The sequence below is a fragment of the Pleurodeles waltl genome, chromosome 4_2, assembly GCF_031143425.1.
Source record: "Pleurodeles waltl isolate 20211129_DDA chromosome 4_2, aPleWal1.hap1.20221129, whole genome shotgun sequence".
Classification (NCBI taxonomy): domain Eukaryota; kingdom Metazoa; phylum Chordata; class Amphibia; order Caudata; family Salamandridae; genus Pleurodeles; species Pleurodeles waltl.
Window position 1 is genome coordinate 1,035,072,373 of NC_090443.1, and position 18,429 is coordinate 1,035,090,801.

Genomic DNA, 18,429 nt, shown 5'->3' on the forward strand with positions numbered 1-18,429 from the left:
AAGAGGGGATGTGGCCAAGAGGTCTGGTAGAAACTAAACTGATTCTTTGGGCTGTGGGTTTGAATGATTCGCCAAAGTTTGGTTGATTTCTGCGATGGCATGAACGGGCTAACTCACGTCTCGCGATCACAGTGGTTTCGATACTCAAGCATTTCTAGCACATCTCCTAATTTTATTTTCTTCATAGCTACAATAGCAATGAAATGTTCCCAAATGGATCTGAAATTACTCCCAAATCAGCCACATCGCAGCCTACATCAGCCGATGCATAGCTTCCACGCCTTTGTGGAAACCATCCCCACACCTGCCAACAAATCACATCAGCTACCACAATGCCTTCCAACTACCATTAAGATGCAGCCCCTCTCCCAGGGAAATGAAGCAGAAGTCTCAAAATGGCCCCCTTCTAACCAGCTCCCACAGGGCGATGACACTTTATTGGACGGGTACACACTAACAAAGGTTTCTTGGCGCTCTCGTAAAGTAGAACCATCAACGGAGAAAAAATAAATGCGGCGACAACAACCGCTTCACCTTGACTACAAGTCCTCAAGGGGTTCTCAAGCAGAGGGTGCTTATTCAAAATAGCGCAGGCAGCACCATGCATGGACCATGACACGGTCTCCAGCGGCCTGCGAATGCCTGGGTCCTTCTAGAACACCTATGAGAGACCTAAACCAGGGTACCCAAATGTCCCAGTTAAGTGCACTGTGTTTTTCTCAATGTCTTACAGACAAGGCTGCCACTTGGTCAAGTTCCTTTACATGTGTAGGGAGCAGCCTCTGCCCATGCAATGGATACCCCATTATTGCACGCCTCAGGGACTCCCCAGATGATGTCATTCATTTATGTGATCACAACAGGAGCTTGCGATCTTCGGGGGAGTCCACGCAAGAGCGAAGTTAACACAAGACCATCAAGGTTTGTGAACAGAGAGCTTTTTGCATTTAAATTTGTTTCGAGATTTTTTTCAACACGGACAAGATTTGCAAAACATGCAACCCAATCACTAGAGAAAGGGGTGAAGTGGAAATGATGGGGAGCAGTGACTGTGTGAAACAAACAAAAGAAAGGGAGTGAAGCTGTACGAATGCAGAAGCTGAGCAGCGGAAATGGTTGAAGGCCACCCCGACCTTGGGGCAGATTGTGTGAAAAAGACCCTGTCTGCTCCTGGTGGGTTTAGCAATAGGTGTCCCAGCATCATGGGTTTAGCATTGGGTTGTCCCAGCATCATGCATTGTTCTCTGGAACCGGACAGTGCAGATTGTGTGCACTTCATGAATGAGTGGGTTAGTATTTATAAAGCACAAATGTATCTGAGACTCACCTCTTGCGGATCAAGCCTCAGCGCTTACCTCTTCATGCTCACTTGCCCCAAGCTCGAGGTCTTCTTCGACACTGTTCACAGACCCTGTAGTCTCTCTTGATGTCTGGGACCGCAGCAGTGGTCTCGAACCCGCAGAATTTGGGGAGTCGAGCAGCGGAGAGGTCTCGTCCAGCGTCTCGGCGTCTCTAGCCAGGGAGTGTTGCTGTTCATAAAAGAGAGAGAAACCTGCATCACTGGATGAGATAAAGACAGATTGCTTTGTTCCTGTGAGTGCCACAAACAGGAATAAACACTGGTATTCTGGGCTTTACACTTTGTGTGGACTTTGGCATCCTCTGCTGGCCAGGAAGGATACCTGCTGGTGGAGCTCCTCTTCAAAAGGCAAGGAACAAGCCCCACCCTCTGGAAAACTCTTTCCTGCTGCTAGAACCTCCTGAATTTCTTTGCTCCTTTTCAACCACATGCAAACAAAGTCTGGCCTTGGCAGTCGTGTAGCACTGGGCACTCAGTTTCTTGCATTAACTGTGTAAAGAGCTGTCTGAGTCTTTAAACTCCACCTGACTTGCTCTGCTGTGGCTCCTCCGCCTCCTCACTTTTTCTGCTGTGGCTCCTCCTCCTCCTCACTTGCTCTGCTGTGGCTCCTCCTCCTCACTTGCTTTGCTGTGGCTCCTCTTCCTCCTCACTTACTCTGCTGTGGCATCTTTTCCTTTTCACTTACTGCTCAGCGGCCCTTCCCCCTCTTGCTTACTTTGCTGTACTGTAGCACTTCCTTCACCACAGTGACTTTGCTGTGGCAGTTCCTTCACTTTGCCTCCTGTACTCTGACACTTTCACCATTTCCCTTGCTGTGCTACTTACTCACCTCACACGCTGTGCTGTGGCCTTGCCTGGTGTAGTGTGGCGCTTCCCCCACCTTGCTTACTTTGTTGTACTGTGGCACTTTCTTTACCTCACTGACTTTGCTGTGGCATCTTTCCATTCTTCCTTGCTGTTCTGTGGCGCTCGCTCCACCTTGTTTACTTTGCTGTGGCATCTTTCCATTCTTGCTTGCTGTTCTGTGGCACTCCCTCCACCTTGTTTACTTTGCTGTGGCATCTTTCCATTCTTCCTTGCTGTTCTGTGGCACTCCCTCCACCTTGTTTACTTTGCTGTGGCATCTTTCCTTCCTTGCTTCCTGTTCTGTGGTGCTCGGTCCACCTTGTTTACTTTGCTGTGGCATCTTTCCTTCCTTGCTTGCTTAGTGGCACTTCCTCCACCACGCTTTGCTTTGCTGTGGCATCTTCACCTCTTGATTTGCTGTTCTGTGGCACCTCCTGGCTTACTGTGACACTTGCTTACTTTGCTGTAGTAACTTTTCCTCTTCAGTTGCTGGACTTCGGCCCTTCCTCTCTGTAGGAAGTTGGCTCTGTATGCACTATTTCAAAGTAAGGAATAGTATGCACAGAGTCCAAGGGTTCCCCTTAGAGGTAAGATAGTGGCAAAAAGAGATAATACTAATGCTCTATTTTGTGGTAGTGTGGTCGAGCAGTAGGCTTATCAGAGGAGTAGTGTTAAGCATTTGTTGTACACACACAGGCAATAAATGAGGAACACACACTCAGAGACAATTCCAAGCCAATAGGTTTTTGTTATAGAAAAATATCTTTTCTTAGTTTATTTTAAGAACCACAGGTTCAAATTCTACATGTAATATCTCATTTGAAAGGTATTGCAGGTAAGTACTTTAGGAACTTTGAATAATCACAATAGCATATATACTTTTCACATAAAACACATATAGCTATTTCAAAAGTGGACACAGTGCAATTTTCAACAGTTCCTGGGGGAGGTAAGTTATTGTTAGTTCTTGCAGGTAAGTAAACCACCTACGGGGTTCAGATTGGGGTCCAAGGTAGCCCACCGTTGGGGGTTCAGAGCAACCCCAAAGTTACCACACCAGCACCTCAGGGCCGGTCAGGTGCAGAGGTCAAAGAGGTGCCCAAAACACATAGGCTTCAATGGAGGTAAGGGGGTGCCCCGGTTCCAGTCTGCCAGCAGGTAAGTACCCGCGTCTTCGGAGGGCAGACCAGGGGGGTTTTGTAGGGCACCGGGGGGGACACAAGTCAGCACAAAAAGTACACCCTCAGCAGCGCGGGGGAGGCCGTGTGCAGTGTGCAAACACGCGTCAGGTTTCCAATAGGTTTCAATGAGAGACCAAGGGGTCTCTTCAGCGTTGCAGGCAGGCAAGGGGGGGGCTCCTCGGGGTAGCCACCACCTGGGCAAGGGAGAGGGCCTCCTGGGGGTCACTCCTGCACTGGAGTTCCGATCCTTCAGGTCCTGGGGGCTGCGGGTGCAGAGTCTTTTCCAGGCGTCGGGATTTCAGAGTCAGGCAGTCGCGGTCAGGGGGAGCCTCGGGATTCCCTCTGCAGGCGTCGCTGTGGGAGCTCAGGGGGGACAACTTTGGTTACTCACAGTCTTGGAGTCGCCTGGGGGTCCTCCCTGTAGCATTGTTTCTTCACCAGTCGAGTCGGGGTCGCCGGGTGCAGTGTTGCAAGTCTCACGCTTCTTGCAGCGATTGCAGGGGTCTTTAAATCTGCTCCTTGAAACAAAGTTGCAGTCTTTGTTGAACAGGGCCGCTGTTCCCTGGAGTTTCTTGGTCTCTTGGAAGCAGGGCAGTCCTCTGAGGATTCAGGGGTCGCTGGTCCTGGGGAAAGCGTCGCTGGAGCAGTTTTCTTCTGAAGGAGGGAGACAGGCCGGTAGGGCTGGGGCCAAAGCAGTTGGTGTCTTCATCTTCTCTGCAGGGTTTTTCAGCTCAGCAGTCCTCTTCAAGTTGCAGGAATCTGAGTTCCTAGGTTCAGGGGAGCCCCTAAATACAGAATTTAGGGGTGTGTTTAGGTCAGGGAGGGCAGTAGCCAATGGCTACTAGCCCTGAGGGTGGCTACACCCTCTTTGTGCCTCCTCCCAAGGGGAGGGGGTCACATTCCTATCCCTATTGGGGGGATCCTCCATCTGCAAGATGGAGGATTCCTAAAAGTCAGAGTCACTTCAGCTCAGGTTGCCTTAGGGGCTGTCCTGACTGGCCAGTGACTCCTCCTTGTTTTTCTCATTATCTCTCCTGGACTTGCCGCCAAAAGTGGGGGCTGGGTCCAGGGGGCGGGCATCTCCACTAGCTGGAGTGCCCTGGGGCATTGTAACACGAAGCTTGAGCCTTTGAAGCTCACTGCTAGGTGTTACAGTTCCTGCAGGGGGGAGGTGTGAAGCACCTCCACCCAGAGCAGGCTTTGTTTCTGTCCTCAGAGAGCACAAAGGCTCTCATCGCATGGGGTCAGAAACTCGTCTCTCAGCAGCAGGCTGGCAGAGACCAGTCAGTCCTGCACTGAACAATTGGGTAAAATACAGGGGGCATCTCTAAGATGCCCTCTGTGTGCATTTTTTAATAAATCCAACACTGGCATCAGTGTGGGTTTATTATTCTGAGAAGTTTGATACTAAACTTCCCAGTATTCAGTGTAGCCATTATGGAGCTGTGGAGTTCGTTTTTGACAGACTCCCAGACCATATTCTCTTATGGCTACCCTGCACTTACAATGTCTAAGGTTTTGCTTAGACACTGTAGGGGCATAGTGCTCATGCACATATGCCCTCACCTATGGTATAGTGCACCCTGCCTTAGGGCTGTAAGGCCTGCTAGAGGGGTGACTTATCTATGCCACAGGCAGTGGGAGGTTGGCATGGCACCCTGAGGGGAGTGCCATGTCGACTTAGTCATTTTCTCCCCACCAGCACACACAAGCTGTCAAGCAGTGTGTCTGTGCTGAGTGAGGGGTCCCTATGGTGGCATAAGACATGCTGCAGCCCTTAGAGACCTTCCTTGGCATCAGGGCCCTTGGTACCAGGGGTACCAGTTACAAGGGACTTACCTAGGTGCCAGGGTTGTGCCAATTGTGGAAACAATGGTACATTTTAGGTGAAAGAACACTGGTGCTGGGGCCTGGTTAGCAGGGTCCCAGCACACTTCTCAGTCAAGTCAGCATCAGTATCAGGCAAAAAGTGGGAGGTAACTGCAACAGGGAGCCATTTCTTTACACTCTCTTTATCTTTCTATCGATAAAGTTCTATGTATTCTTCAGAGAAATGGGGATTTTAAAGCTTTTTTTTTGTTGTTTTAATATTCCTAGCTCCCTGGACCCGGGGTCACCTACACTCACTTTGATGGGACAGCAAACGAGCACTCACCCTGCTGGGGCCAAGCAGTCTCCTGCGCTGCCGGCTCTGGTGCTTGATGTAGTGGTAGATGGGATCACCCAGGAGGAGAACCGGAACCGAGAGCAGGGCGAGGACCACCAGCCCCACCTGCACATGCACCTGCGAAAAAGAAACCAGAGGGGGTATAATGTCCATCAAAACTGAGCCGCAGCCTGAGAACCACGCAAGAGCCACGCAAGAGCCACGCAAGAGCGAAAAAGCAAAGACTGGCTGCAATGTTTCATCAACAGGGATCTGCAACAAGAGGGGTTGAATAGAGCAAAAGGCAAAGAGGGGCTGCAAAGGGGCACCTGCGACCTGACAGTAAAAGAAGAAGAGGGCAGTGAGGTTGCAACCTGGCATCAAGCTGGATCCGCGACCTGAGAGTGCGTGAGGGGGAACAAAGCATAGAGTGAGTACAGCATTGCACCATAACAGGATCCTATGCTGAAAGAGCACACATGGGAGAGAGCAAGAGAAATACCATACTGGGTGCAGCTTTGAGAGTGAATAACCAACAGTGGGCACAAGAACTCTTTATAGTGGAAAAAGTAAAAGAAACAGAGACAGAGATAAAGAAAGAACCAGACAGAGAGAGACTGGGCTGACCTGGGTTGCTGACATATAGTTTGTGCACAACACAAAGCGAAGTGACTGTTTCCAATGGCAGAGCCTTCGTAACGTGGGGGGGATAGTAGTGTGGCATGCTGGGTTAGAGGTCAGCTCTGTGTCCCTTCTCTATGTCTGGCCTCCTTACAGTAGTAAGTTGCTGTACCTCCTCCCCCTGTGGCCTCTGCCTTGTAATGAAGGCAGCTATAACTGCGGTTTATTGGAATACTATACCCATTGATCCATTCATCGCTTCACCATCCCCAAACCTTCTCAACACCTGCTCCTCCTAAACGGAGGTGTTTTTGGGGTGCTACACCCACTCAGACTATTCTGTATATTACATACTCCTACACAGCAGGATAAATGGGGTGCCCATTTGCCCTCTGTGTTCCTCTTACTCATACTGCGGGGTGCTGGGATGATAACATCCGCTCTTTGCCTATTCCCTGGAACTGTCTTACACACAGCGGATGTAGTCCTCTCAACCCCCCTGTACCTTTTCCATACATGGCCTCATGCAGACAGGGTTTTTGGGGTACCATGTCTCTCCTATGCATAGTAGTCATCTCTGACATTCAAGCAATCCGAGGTCATTTGGGCCCCCCCATTCTTCCAGACTGGTGTACGGCGATGGCCTTGAGATACTATGCGCCCCACCATCATGCACTCTCGTACAATAGGTTGCTGTTGGTTCGCCACACCCCTTCCTTGCCCATACCCATCCTAGAGGTTGTTGTTGGGGTACCCTCTTGGTCTCCATACCTGAAAATCATACAGATAGATATTGTTGGGGTCCTCCTTGGTGACGAATAGGAACATGTTGATGAAGTGGATGAGGATGCTGGGGGCAATGTGCGCATCTTTCACGGTGAAGACGAACCACTTGTAGAAGATCATGAAGACCAGGTATCCGAAGAGCGCCATCATGAAGATGATCTCGGGCACGAATATCAGCAAGATCTTGTAGCGGGTTTTAAAGTGCCTGCAGGGGTGGAGAAAACACGATACATGTGCAACGGGTTAGTATTTGTATAGGAGTGAGATCCTAGTCATGTTCTATGTCACTACAAAGAAAAGTTTTACAGTGAAACACATTTGCAGAGAAACCAGTGCAGAGAAATAGGATGGAAGAATTGCGTAAGTGATACTGGGGCCTTTTTCTCTCCAGGCTCAGAGATTCACTAGCCACGCGGATCTCTTCAGATGTGGTGGGGTTTCAGAGATACCAGTGCAGTGGGACCAGAAAGTGCTCCTTTTGGCCTTTCATGACTTCTTTCCTAGTTCATTTTGTCCCTTCTGCAGCTATTCTTTGCACTTACCTCCTATCATGTTGTTCTGATTCCTAAGGCTCCATCATTGCTCTGCACCACCCAAACATCAGTCGCTGGTCTGTGTGGCTCACACCTCATCGCTGCTCCCATGACACTTTGCGCCATCCAAACATTGTGCATTCCAGGGTCCATGTGTCTCATGCTCGTCATGCTCCCTGATATTGTCGGTCTGGATCCCTCATTGATTAGGCCCTTTCAATCAACATACACGCCAGGTCCAGAGACCTTTGCTATCCTAGGGATCCGTTGCCTGTATCGCTTTCAGGTTACTGCGTGCCATCCAATCAACACCTGCTCCTCATCATGAGGAACCAACCAGATAACAATTTATGGAGGTTCTTCCCAACCCTCCCATGTTTGTGACCTTAAAATGCTTTAAATTGCTTTGAGTTCAGAAAAACTTCCAACAAGTCATCTCTGCCTTTGAAGTCGCCTATCTGCATGTCACCCTTCAAGCAAACAAGCATTTTATCTGCAGCGCCCAAGAGCTCGAGGCCATGTGTTCAGTTTCATCCGGATGCAAACTTGGAAAACTCTTCTTCCATGAAGTACATCAATGCTTACCCCAACGATGGTCTCCTCAGAAATCCCAATTACCTTGAAATCAAGCTGAACGAGCTTCCACTGAACTACTCTGGAGGCTGTGCCATCCAGAGCCCCTGAGAGCTGTCCAGTCTGTAAAAAACCTAGGACAGCAAGCTGTTGCTCTGGGACTATCTCCAGCAAGTAAAGTGTTGAGGTTCAGTTGGGCGGGGGGCACTTCAGCCTTCACTCGGTGGTCTAAAAGAATGAGCCTTTACTGGTGCGATTTCAGGGCACTGTGTACCGTGGTAAAAGGTTTAACGTGATCACATTTTTTTAGCGCAAACCAGCATCTCTGTGATTGCAGCATCCTTCAGGAAGTGGCTGATACAAGATTCAACCCAAGAGCAAACCACGCCATGCACAGAATCTGAGCTAGGTTCAGAGTGATAAGCTCCTTCATGAGCTGCCACAAATCCAAGGTCCAAAGAAGGCGGCTGCAGCCTCACTGTTCATCTGAGCCTTCGCATCTGGAACCTTGTGTGCGAGTCCATCAAAACTCTGAAGACAGAGCCTCGCTTGATGTCCCAGGTTGGTGCGGTGGGAGAGGGATCAGGACGCACCATCAGTAAACCACACTAAATGCGTCACGACATCCATGTGGTCAATGCTTTGTGCACATGTCCACATATCCATGGTCACGTATACCAAATCTGGCTCCAGCGCTGAATGTAATGTGCTCACCAACAGCTGATAAAGTTCTGGCACCAAAGTTCTGGGAAAGCAGTGCCATGGAAAAGTAGTGCCGGCCTGGCATGTTTCAGCGCGGTGCCAAAAAAGCACCTGAACATCTGAAGCCCTTGCTCACTACATATGAAAACGGTAAAGGGTTTCACCCACCGCTCTGATAGTGAGGGTCTTGAGCTGCTGAACGGGATGGTGCTTCTGGTCATGAGGCACCTGATGCTTGAAGACTTCATGCATGTTGCTTGGCGCTGGTGCTGTTGTTGAGGGCGACCCTGTAGATGTAGACGGGGAAGCTGCAGCCATTGCACCCTAGGAGTTGCACCTGTTTGCACCCTCCCAGACAGTCTTATCACCATAAGTCTTCATCAAGTGGACTATTTGTCCTGCTGTTCCTTAATGTGGACGTAACTTCTGCGTATGACAGGCCTGTAGGAGGTGAGCAGCATATTATGTGTTTTTTGTAGTGGTCAACGGTTAAGTGATCCCACCTAAGTGATTTGGCAGAAGAGTCCCATGAAGGCCCCACAGTAGTGAGTGCACCCTGCCTAAGAGTCAGCGTGGCACTGGCACAGATGTTTGTGTCAGATATGCTGCAAACAGTCTGCTGTTGCGGTGTGGCTGGCACAGATGGTTGCAGAGTTCCACTGCTCTTCCTGGGTCATCCTCTTGAGCATTGCCAGTATACAAGTGTCCTTCCTTCCTGAATTGTGGTGGCCACTGGTGGTTGTGAATGTCACCGCGTGCAGGGACATGCTGTGGGCTGGCTTTCGCAGGAGTCCGATTTCCACCCCTAACTTGAAGAACTACTTTACAGATACTTCCCTTGGTTGCGAACCCAGTGGCTGCCTGGTATTGCATGAGTAGAGCAACCAAAGGGATGAAGAGAAGACCAAGTCACCACTGCCCAGCAAATGCCAGCCTCCTGAAGAGTTCTTGACAGAGCAGTCAAACGCTCCCACTCCTTCTGTGGAATGGGCATGAGTATCTTCAGGTCGGTCTTTCCTCACCCAACGTGAACCAGTGCTCTCTCCACACAGTGAAGGCTGAACACAGAGCTCCAAAGTTTACTTCAATGTAGCAAACTCAAGTATTTCTCCCTGTAACGTGTGTACTCCGCAAAACAACATAATGGCCACATAGACTGGCCCTCCCTTGTAATGCAGGGGCATCCATCCCATTCAAGTAGGGGGCTGGTGCACAGACATTAGCACCGTAAAAAGAGGGCACCTCGCCTGCACAGTCACACACGGGGTCAGGTCCTGCCATCCTTGTACACCGGCACAGCTTTACCAGGCTAGGCCATTGTCTCTGTTCCCTGGGAGAATGTACTGCACAAACACACAGCAGAGGACTTGGCGCTTAAAGATGCAGCTTAAGGACTTACTGGACTGGACTTAAGTAACTACACTGAGTAGCCAACATTCTCTCTGAAAATCCTGCACCCACTTTGTCACAGGATTCAACAAGCATCTGCTAAAATGTTCTAGTCCCTCATTTCATTTATTTAAAATTATTTAACCCCAGACACTCAAATAAAAAGTATTAACCCTAAATTAAATGCTCTGAAAATGGATGAAATGTTCGCATGGAAAGAAAATTTGCAACATAAAAAGAACTCCATATTTAATAAAAATGCCATAACGTAAGGCAACAGCCATCATTTTTGTTTTACAATAAAACATTCTTGTAGTCCCTAAAAGGCGGTGCAAACCTTCCAACCAGCAGATTCCTATCCCCATAAAACAAACATCTGCTCTTTATCCACTCTACAACAGCAAAATAGCACAAACAGCAACATTTACAAAACAAGTGTACTTGAAATGTACACAGTACATGCATGAACAAGGGATTTACCCAGAGATACCACTCATCCACTCAGCAACACAGACTTCCACACGATGAGTCTGCCGGGGGGGTGAAATTCCAAAATTATGCTGAAAGAGCTGAAAAATGTTGTCAACATTTACACTTTGCGAAGTCTGTTGCTTTGCACAACTTCACCAGCTGCCTAACTTTGCTAAAAGCATAAAATAACAAGGGTTACGGAGAAGAATTCTACAACTAAAAGTGGGTTTTTGCAGATGTTTGTTCTTTCACCCACATGTCCTACTTTTCGCGTGTGTTTCTGTCTCACTTTCTTTTTAAAAAACATTATCAACTCACTGAGTTAAACTTACATAACTTTGCACACTCTTAGCATCAAATAAATGCTTCGCTTTTATTGAAGAAAAATGAAGGTCATCTCCAGGACTCCAAGGCAAGGTGACTAATGTGGGGTATAGAATGTTTGGTGGCCAGAAGTGTTGATTGTAAAGATGTCCTTCACGTAGCCCAATACACACTGCATGTGTACTCTTGGCGCATGTCTACTGACAATGTACAGTTGACATTGCCGGGGACAGACAGTGAACAGAGGCTTTTAAATCTGATTTCCCAGCCTTAGGGCCAGCTGGGCCTAAAACAGGACTTTGTTAAAAAAAAAAAAGAAGTACAAAAAGACCAGATTGCATGAAACCTGTCCCACCTCATTTCCATTGGCCATGAAATTGTGAATACCGATGCTAACCTGACTTTGCAATCTGAGGTCTCTGCGTTAGTACAACAGAGATTTTTGCCCATCTGACGTTTGGTGTCCCATTGTCCTTCCTTCTTTAATAAGAATAAGGCTCAGATATTGCAAACATTAATAATCACTTGGATATGTCATGCAAACACTCTGTATTTCAATCTTCAATAATGTTGCTGCATTCTCACTTCTTGACACTAGATGGCGGCGCAATGCGTAGCTGCAGTTCACATTTTCCACCACTGTGGGGCAGCACATGAAATATATGTAATTCCCATTTCTAAGCACAAGGGCAGACCAACTGCTGGAGTTTTTTTACCACAACTTTAAAGTCCACTCACGTGAAGTTGAAGATGCTGAGGATGACCCCAAAGGTCATGTGCGTGATCCCGAATATCACAGACATCTTCATCTTGAAGGAGTTCAGGAAGTTGAGTTTATTGGATCCAAGGCTCCAGAGCTGGAAAGAAAAAAAGAGAAGGCGGGTTAACATGATACGACTGGGGGGAGCTTGCAGGACCCATCACTACAAGGGTTTATTGAAACATACTGAGGTGGGCACAGTTTAGATCCAACACCGAGACCTCATCCTAGCTGATTCCCCCAACACTGTCTCCTGTTGTGTTCTTATTCTCAAAATCCTGTTACTCAACCCCCTCTGTCTCTGGCCTCTTTCATCCACATAAGTCGACAGCCCTTTCAATGCCCTTTCTTCAAACACCTTCATTAAATTATCCCTGAGCTTCCTGAGACAAGCCTCATCTCTTGAACTGCACCTCTGGTTGACCTGGCTCAGCCAGGCCAAAGTAGTTATACTCCTCAGGAAATTACTCTCTTATAAACAGTCTTTTTCTCCTCATCTATAAGTACCACCTGGAGGTACTGGAGTAACACGAGGTATATTTAAATGTCTCTCTCCTAGCTCCACTATATGTCTAGTTGTTTATTTATTTTAGAGTTTCATATAGCCTAAAAATGACCCTCCGGTATCAGAGCGCTTTATATATTAAATCATTTATCCACCCTTTGATTCATGGTTACACTATCTATGTAGTTATTAAAGACTTAATTTTGTGTATAGTTTCTAATATGCATGTTATAATATACACTGTGGTATGTCTTGTTAGTAGTATGCCTGATGTAAACAATCTGTTCACCCCTAGTGTAGTGGCATCATCGTCTGTGATGTTATCATTTATTCCTGAGTTAAGTGTTTGATTATACATTTTCTCTTCTTTCTCTTTTCTCTTCTGTGTTTTCACACCGGAGGTATTTAAATGTCTCTCTTAGCTCTGTTCTTCACTGTGTTTACATCCAAGAGACACGCAAACATTCTTACAACTCATCTTTTACTTATCTCCTGTACTTACATCCACAAGGTACTGGGCTCACACAGACATTTATAGGCCTCGTAGCTCCATTGTATGTTCCCTCCTAGATATTGGACTGACTTCCCCTCTTGCTCTTCTGTATGTACACCACAACATATTCTAATATTTTGATTACTGTCTTAGCCCTCCGAGACCACCAACAACCCTCCAGCTCGGATCCTAAGAACCTTCACAGATCCTGTACTGCTGGACCACCCTCACCACGGACGAGACCTGCTCCATCATGAGCAGCATCCACTCCAGAGCCCCTATGGACTCCTGTCCACACCACATTTTCAACAAAGCCAACACCTCCATCGCACCCGAACTACCACACTCTCAACTGCTCCACGGAGATGGCTATCTTCCCAGAGGACTGGAAGCACACCGACATCTGCCCGCTCCTGAAGAAACCTACGGCTGACCCCCTGGATCTCAAGAACTACCGTCCCATCTCTCTGCTGCCTTTCCAAGCCAAGGTCATCAAAAAGGCCATCAACGCACAGCTCCGCAAACACATCGATGATAACATCCTGGACATCTCCCAATCAGGTTTCAGGAGCAACCACAGCACAGAGACCACCCTCCTAACGCCACAGATGACACCTGCTTGCTCCTCAACCATGGCCAAACAGCAGCCCTCATCCTACTGGACCTATCAGCCGCCTTCGACACGGTCTCTCATCACACCCCCTCCTCCAGACACCATGCAGCTGGCATCCGCGACAAGGCCCTACAGTGGATAAGCTCCTTTCTGACAGGCAGAACACAAAGAGTCAGACTCCCGCCACACCTGTCGGAACCTACGGAGATCAGCTGCGCAGTACCCCAGTGCTGAGCCCCACATCTACACGGCCCGCTTGTGTCTATCGTCAGAAGCCACAGACTGAACTTCGTCTCCTATACAGACGACACCTAGCTGATCATCTCACTGACTGAAAACCCTACAACTGCCAAGAAGAACTTCCACGACGGGATGGAAGCCATTGCCGTCTGGATGAAGGACGGCTGCCACAAGCTCAACTCAGACAAGACCGGGATCCTCATCCTAGGACCCTCCACATCAGTCTGGGATGAATACTGGTGGCTTGCTGCACTCGGCCCTCCCCCCCAACAAACCACGCATGCAACCTCGGCTTCATCCTAGATTCATCTCTCGCAATGACCCGCCAGGTCAACTCTGTTGCATCCTCCAGTTTCCACACCGACTTCTCCGGAAGATCTTCAAATGGATCCCAAATGACTACCGCAAGACCCTAACCCATTCCCTGGTCACCAGCAGACTTGACTATGGCAATGCCCTCTACGCCGGCACCACCCAGAAGAATTTGAAGAAGCTACAGCACATCCAGAACGCCTCCCCCAAACTCATCCTGGACGTCCCCCGTTGCGAACACATCATCAGACACCTGAGAGACCTCCACTGGTTCCCAGTCAAGAAAGGATCAACTTCAAACTCCTCGCCCACGCATACAAGGCCCTCCACCTACCTCAACCAACACATCACTTTATACTCCCCGCCAGACCTCTCTGTTCCACTCAACGGGCACTAGCCACTATACTCCGCATAAGGAAGACCTCGGTTGGGGGGGAAGATCCTTTGCCTACCCTGCGGAAAAGATCTGGAACACCTTGCCTCTTCATCTCAGGCAGTAACTGTCATTTCCTCAATTCAGGAAGGACCTTAAGGCCTGGCTTATTGACTGAAGCACAGAGGACCGATTCCTGCCCTCCCCCCGCCCCCTCATAATGCCTTGAGATCCTTACGGGTGAGTAGTGCACTCTACAGATTACGGATTGGTTGATTACTGACTGCCCTTCTCACTGTATTTTTATCCCTGTGGTATTTAAAAGTCTCTTTAATACTTCATCTGTTCTTCCTCTACTATATTTACACAAGAATTATATAATTCTAACAGGGGGATTCTTTAATGATAAATAGTAAAATCTCACCTGCACTTTTTATTATTAGGTAGAAATAGACTTTAAAGTTTTAAGCCCGCTTTTTATTTTAAATATAGGACTCCCACCGTCTTGGAAGGAGAGACCTCGGTAGTCTAGTTCTTCATGTGCTGCCCCCCACTCCAGTATTTAGAAGCTTCAGTGGCACAGTTGCTCCAATGGCATGCGTAATGCATCTCAAAGGCAAGCCCAGCTGTGACTGTCAGTGTCCCGGGAGCGTCGGACATGCCACCCGTGCGAATACTCATAAGGTACACCCGTGAGAAACTATATCTTCCAAGGAAGGGCTCCAAAGTAGATTCAAAGAGAATTAGAACATTTAGACTCCTTATGTCTCACAGAGAACTGGTTAAATCATTGGGCAGGGCCAGATCTTGTCATGATCCCAAGGGGGTGTGGCTATAATTTTGTGGCGTTTCTACAAACTGAAAAAAGTGAACTTCTCAACTTTAAGCAAGCAGAAAGCCTGTTTTTTTCAAGCATTAAAGGCCCTGACAAATCCTCCTTCACACGCCTGCTGTTATATCAGCCTCCGACCTTCTGCGCTAATTTAGAACAATCTTGGCAGAGGCCACTATACCATATTTACTGCAGTCTAGTAACTTTTGCTTATCGGGGGATTTTAACATCTGGTGGGACAGTAAGGGAAAGAGCGAAACTAAGGACTTATATTATGCGATGACCGCCTAAATCTAGAACAACAAGTAGGTTCACCCACACATGATAAGGGTCATATGATTGAACTTATTTTTTCCACGTGTAATGGACTAGCAGCTGCAAAACCTATTATGATAATACAGTAAGAACATCATGTGGTACCTTTGCAGTAAAGTAACTGCCTCCAGTCTAGGACAGGACAGCCCAAGGGTCACCATTTCTTGGGGCGGTCATGGTCTAAGGTCACACCAACAGCGCTTACAAAAGGCTCTGGGACAGCTTCCAGGTCCAGGCCAGAAACCCAATAAAAAGGTAAATTAATTAGTGATTGAACTTGACAACTGGATATCAAAAGCCTTAGATTCTTTTGCCCCTGGCAAACCAAAGATAATCAGGAGAAAACATCCTTCCTTACCTTGGAATTCTGTGGAATGAGAAACGCAAAAAAAGCGTTGTAAAAAGCTGGATCACATATAGCGTATTAATTATGAAGGAGATGTAAAAAGATATAAAGCAGAACTTACAAAAAAAAAATGTGCAGAGCAGCTAAAAAGGTGCATTATGCTAAAATAATCTCATAAGCTAACAATTCAGACTGAGAAGTATACAAAATATTAAAACATCTTTGCTTCCTGCCCTGTGTAATACTTAGTCAGTGGCCTCTACGGCAGTGATTCCTGAACTTTTTAGAACCACAACCCACTTTTTAGTACAACAAACTTTCACAACCCACCTAGCTTTAGTGGACATGAGCTGGACATTTTTTTAATTTAGTAAAGCATTTTGTGGTAGTGCAATGTCAAGTATATTTACAAACAGCACATTTTCCATTGAAATGGCCACTAACTTTGCACACACATACACTTTTACTGATAAAACTATATTGCATACACATGACAATGTGTGGAAATCAGGTTTCAGTGAATATTATTTGTGCATCACCAAGCAAAGTGCTTGATTTGCTCTGATCCTATTAAAATCTTTGTTTCCATCACACTTCAGAAGTGCACAAGAAATGTGCTTAACTTTGATTTCCTAACCGCTGAATGTATACAGTTCATTTATAGGTATTTACATTTTGTTGTGTGGTAGGACAAAATGCCATCCTCCAGCTTTCCTTTTACACTTCATGTACCCCAGCAGGACTGTCACATAATTTACTTTATTTTTCTTTCTCCGACTGCAGTGAGAGGAGTTCGTAAACACCAGTCCCAGTGTTAAAAAATAAGCAGCAGAAGCCTGACGTTTGACCTCCGTCTTTGAAGCGCTGCAAAATGCGACACGTTAATTAAAGAATTTAAAAGCATCTTTATTTATCGCCTGGACTTTGGCAACCCACCAAAAATCAGCGCGCGGCCTATCAGTGGGTCATAACCGCCAGTTTGGGAAACACTGCTCTACGGAACTCTGGGACTCCTCAGAGTCTTTTTTCCATGACAAAATTAGTAACATCCGGAAACAGTTCTGGGAGGAAGGAACGGTGGAGTATGTAACATAGTATCACCAGAAACCCCCATTTGCACTACTAGTAGATTTTCAGCCCTGAAAGTAGAGGAAGTGAGGGCCTCTATCAAAACCATCAAGTCAGCCCGCCCGGCTAGCAACACATATTCTGGCTCCGGTCATCACCAAAAAAGTTAATTTATCCACTAACTCAGCAGCATACCCTAAACAATGGAAAAACACACAAATCCAGCCAATCTTGAAGAGATCAACTCTCAGCCCCAATTTAATATCTAACTACAGACCAATTTCCAAGACACCTTTCCATTGCTAAACTTTTAGAAAAAGAAATTGACAGACAACTGAAGGAGCATTTTGAGACCAAAAATTACTTGACTCAACACAGGTAGGTTTTAGATCCATGCACTCCACAGACACAGCACTCTTATCAGTCGTAGGTAACATAAGGATGCTATCGGATGCAGGAGGCAACACAGCACTGATCCCGTTGGATCTTGGCGCACAACCTGACACGGTATCCCAGACTATCTTATCTCAGAGATTAAAGACCACATGAGTGCAAGGAAACGCTCTGGATCAGGTCTGATCATTTCCATCCCAGAGAGTTAGAACGGCATCTTGTGATTCTAAAGAAAAAAATGCTGCCCGGGGACATCCCGCAAGAATCCGTCCTAAGTCCCACCCTGTTAACATAAATATCTCCCCTCTAACAGCGCTTATTAAAAGCTTTAGGTTCTCCTTTGTGGCCTGCGCAGATGACACCCAAACTGTAGTTTTATTGGTGACTGAAGTACAGATTTATTCAACTGTCTGTCACCTGTGATGATGAGCACAGAAGCCCTAATATCTTAGACGGACGGCCGGATGACTTGGGTGACACCCCAAGAATCTGGGAGTCATAACAGACAATAACTTGAAACTGGAGAGACAGATTAAGAAAGAACCGGGATTATGTGTCTAAAAAGGCTGGTTAAAATTCTACCCAGGCTGCCTAGACAAAGCCACAAAAAGATAATTCAAGCAACTATTCTATCTAGGCTTGATTGTTGCAATGCTCTGGGCTGAGGGTTGCCGACAACTGCTACAACTCGTCTTAAGAGAACTGAGACTTGGGCTGCGAGACTGTTGACGTAGGGATAAAACAGAATAAGCTGGTCTCTCCCATTCTGAAAGCCTTGCACTGGTTACCAGTCAGCAAAAGAATACAGTTTAAAGATACCTGTATGGCCTATAAAGCATACTCTAAGCTGGGTCCAGAGGTGATAACGGAAAAATTCAGGGCCTATTTTCCCAACCGTTCACTTAAATATGCAAATGCCTCTTTTCCATGGTTCCCCAAATTAAGTGGATGTGAAAAGGGGCAGACCCTTCTCGTTTTTAGCTCCTAGATTATGGAATGCCCTCCTGCTTCACCTTAGAGGGGAAAACAACCTTCTGGAATTTCGCAAATAATTAAACGCATAGGTATTTCTACAATTCGGAGTCATAGGTCCGCTGTCCTCTCAGTTTTCTACCACCAGGATACCCTTTTCAGAGAAATAGTTTGTGTTTTACAAATTCTATCATCATCACCTGGAAGTATTGGAATTACACTCCTGAAATGTTGACATTCCTCTTGCTTGGATCCTCTTTTTCAACTCCTAAAGT

At 47.0% G+C, this 18,429-nt stretch overlaps 1 protein-coding gene across 3 annotated transcripts in view; it reads right to left on the reverse strand.

Moving 5' to 3' along the window:
* Window positions 1–18,429, reverse strand: part of TCIRG1 (T cell immune regulator 1, ATPase H+ transporting V0 subunit a3) — a 114,382-nt gene that overhangs the window by 19,906 nt on the left and 76,047 nt on the right. For 2 of the 3 annotated variants that reach the window (XM_069232951.1, XM_069232952.1), the window contains exons 14-17: window positions 11,671–11,789; window positions 6,926–7,145; window positions 5,543–5,671; window positions 1,356–1,529 (exon numbers count right to left, since the gene is read on the reverse strand). In XM_069232951.1, the coding sequence (XP_069089052.1) occupies window positions 1,356–1,529; window positions 5,543–5,671; window positions 6,926–7,145; window positions 11,671–11,789 (642 nt within the window). Of the gene's footprint in view, window positions 1–1,327; window positions 1,530–5,542; window positions 5,672–6,925; window positions 7,146–11,670; window positions 11,790–18,429 lie in introns of all 3 variants that reach the window. The other variant, XM_069232953.1, reaches the window with a different exon arrangement.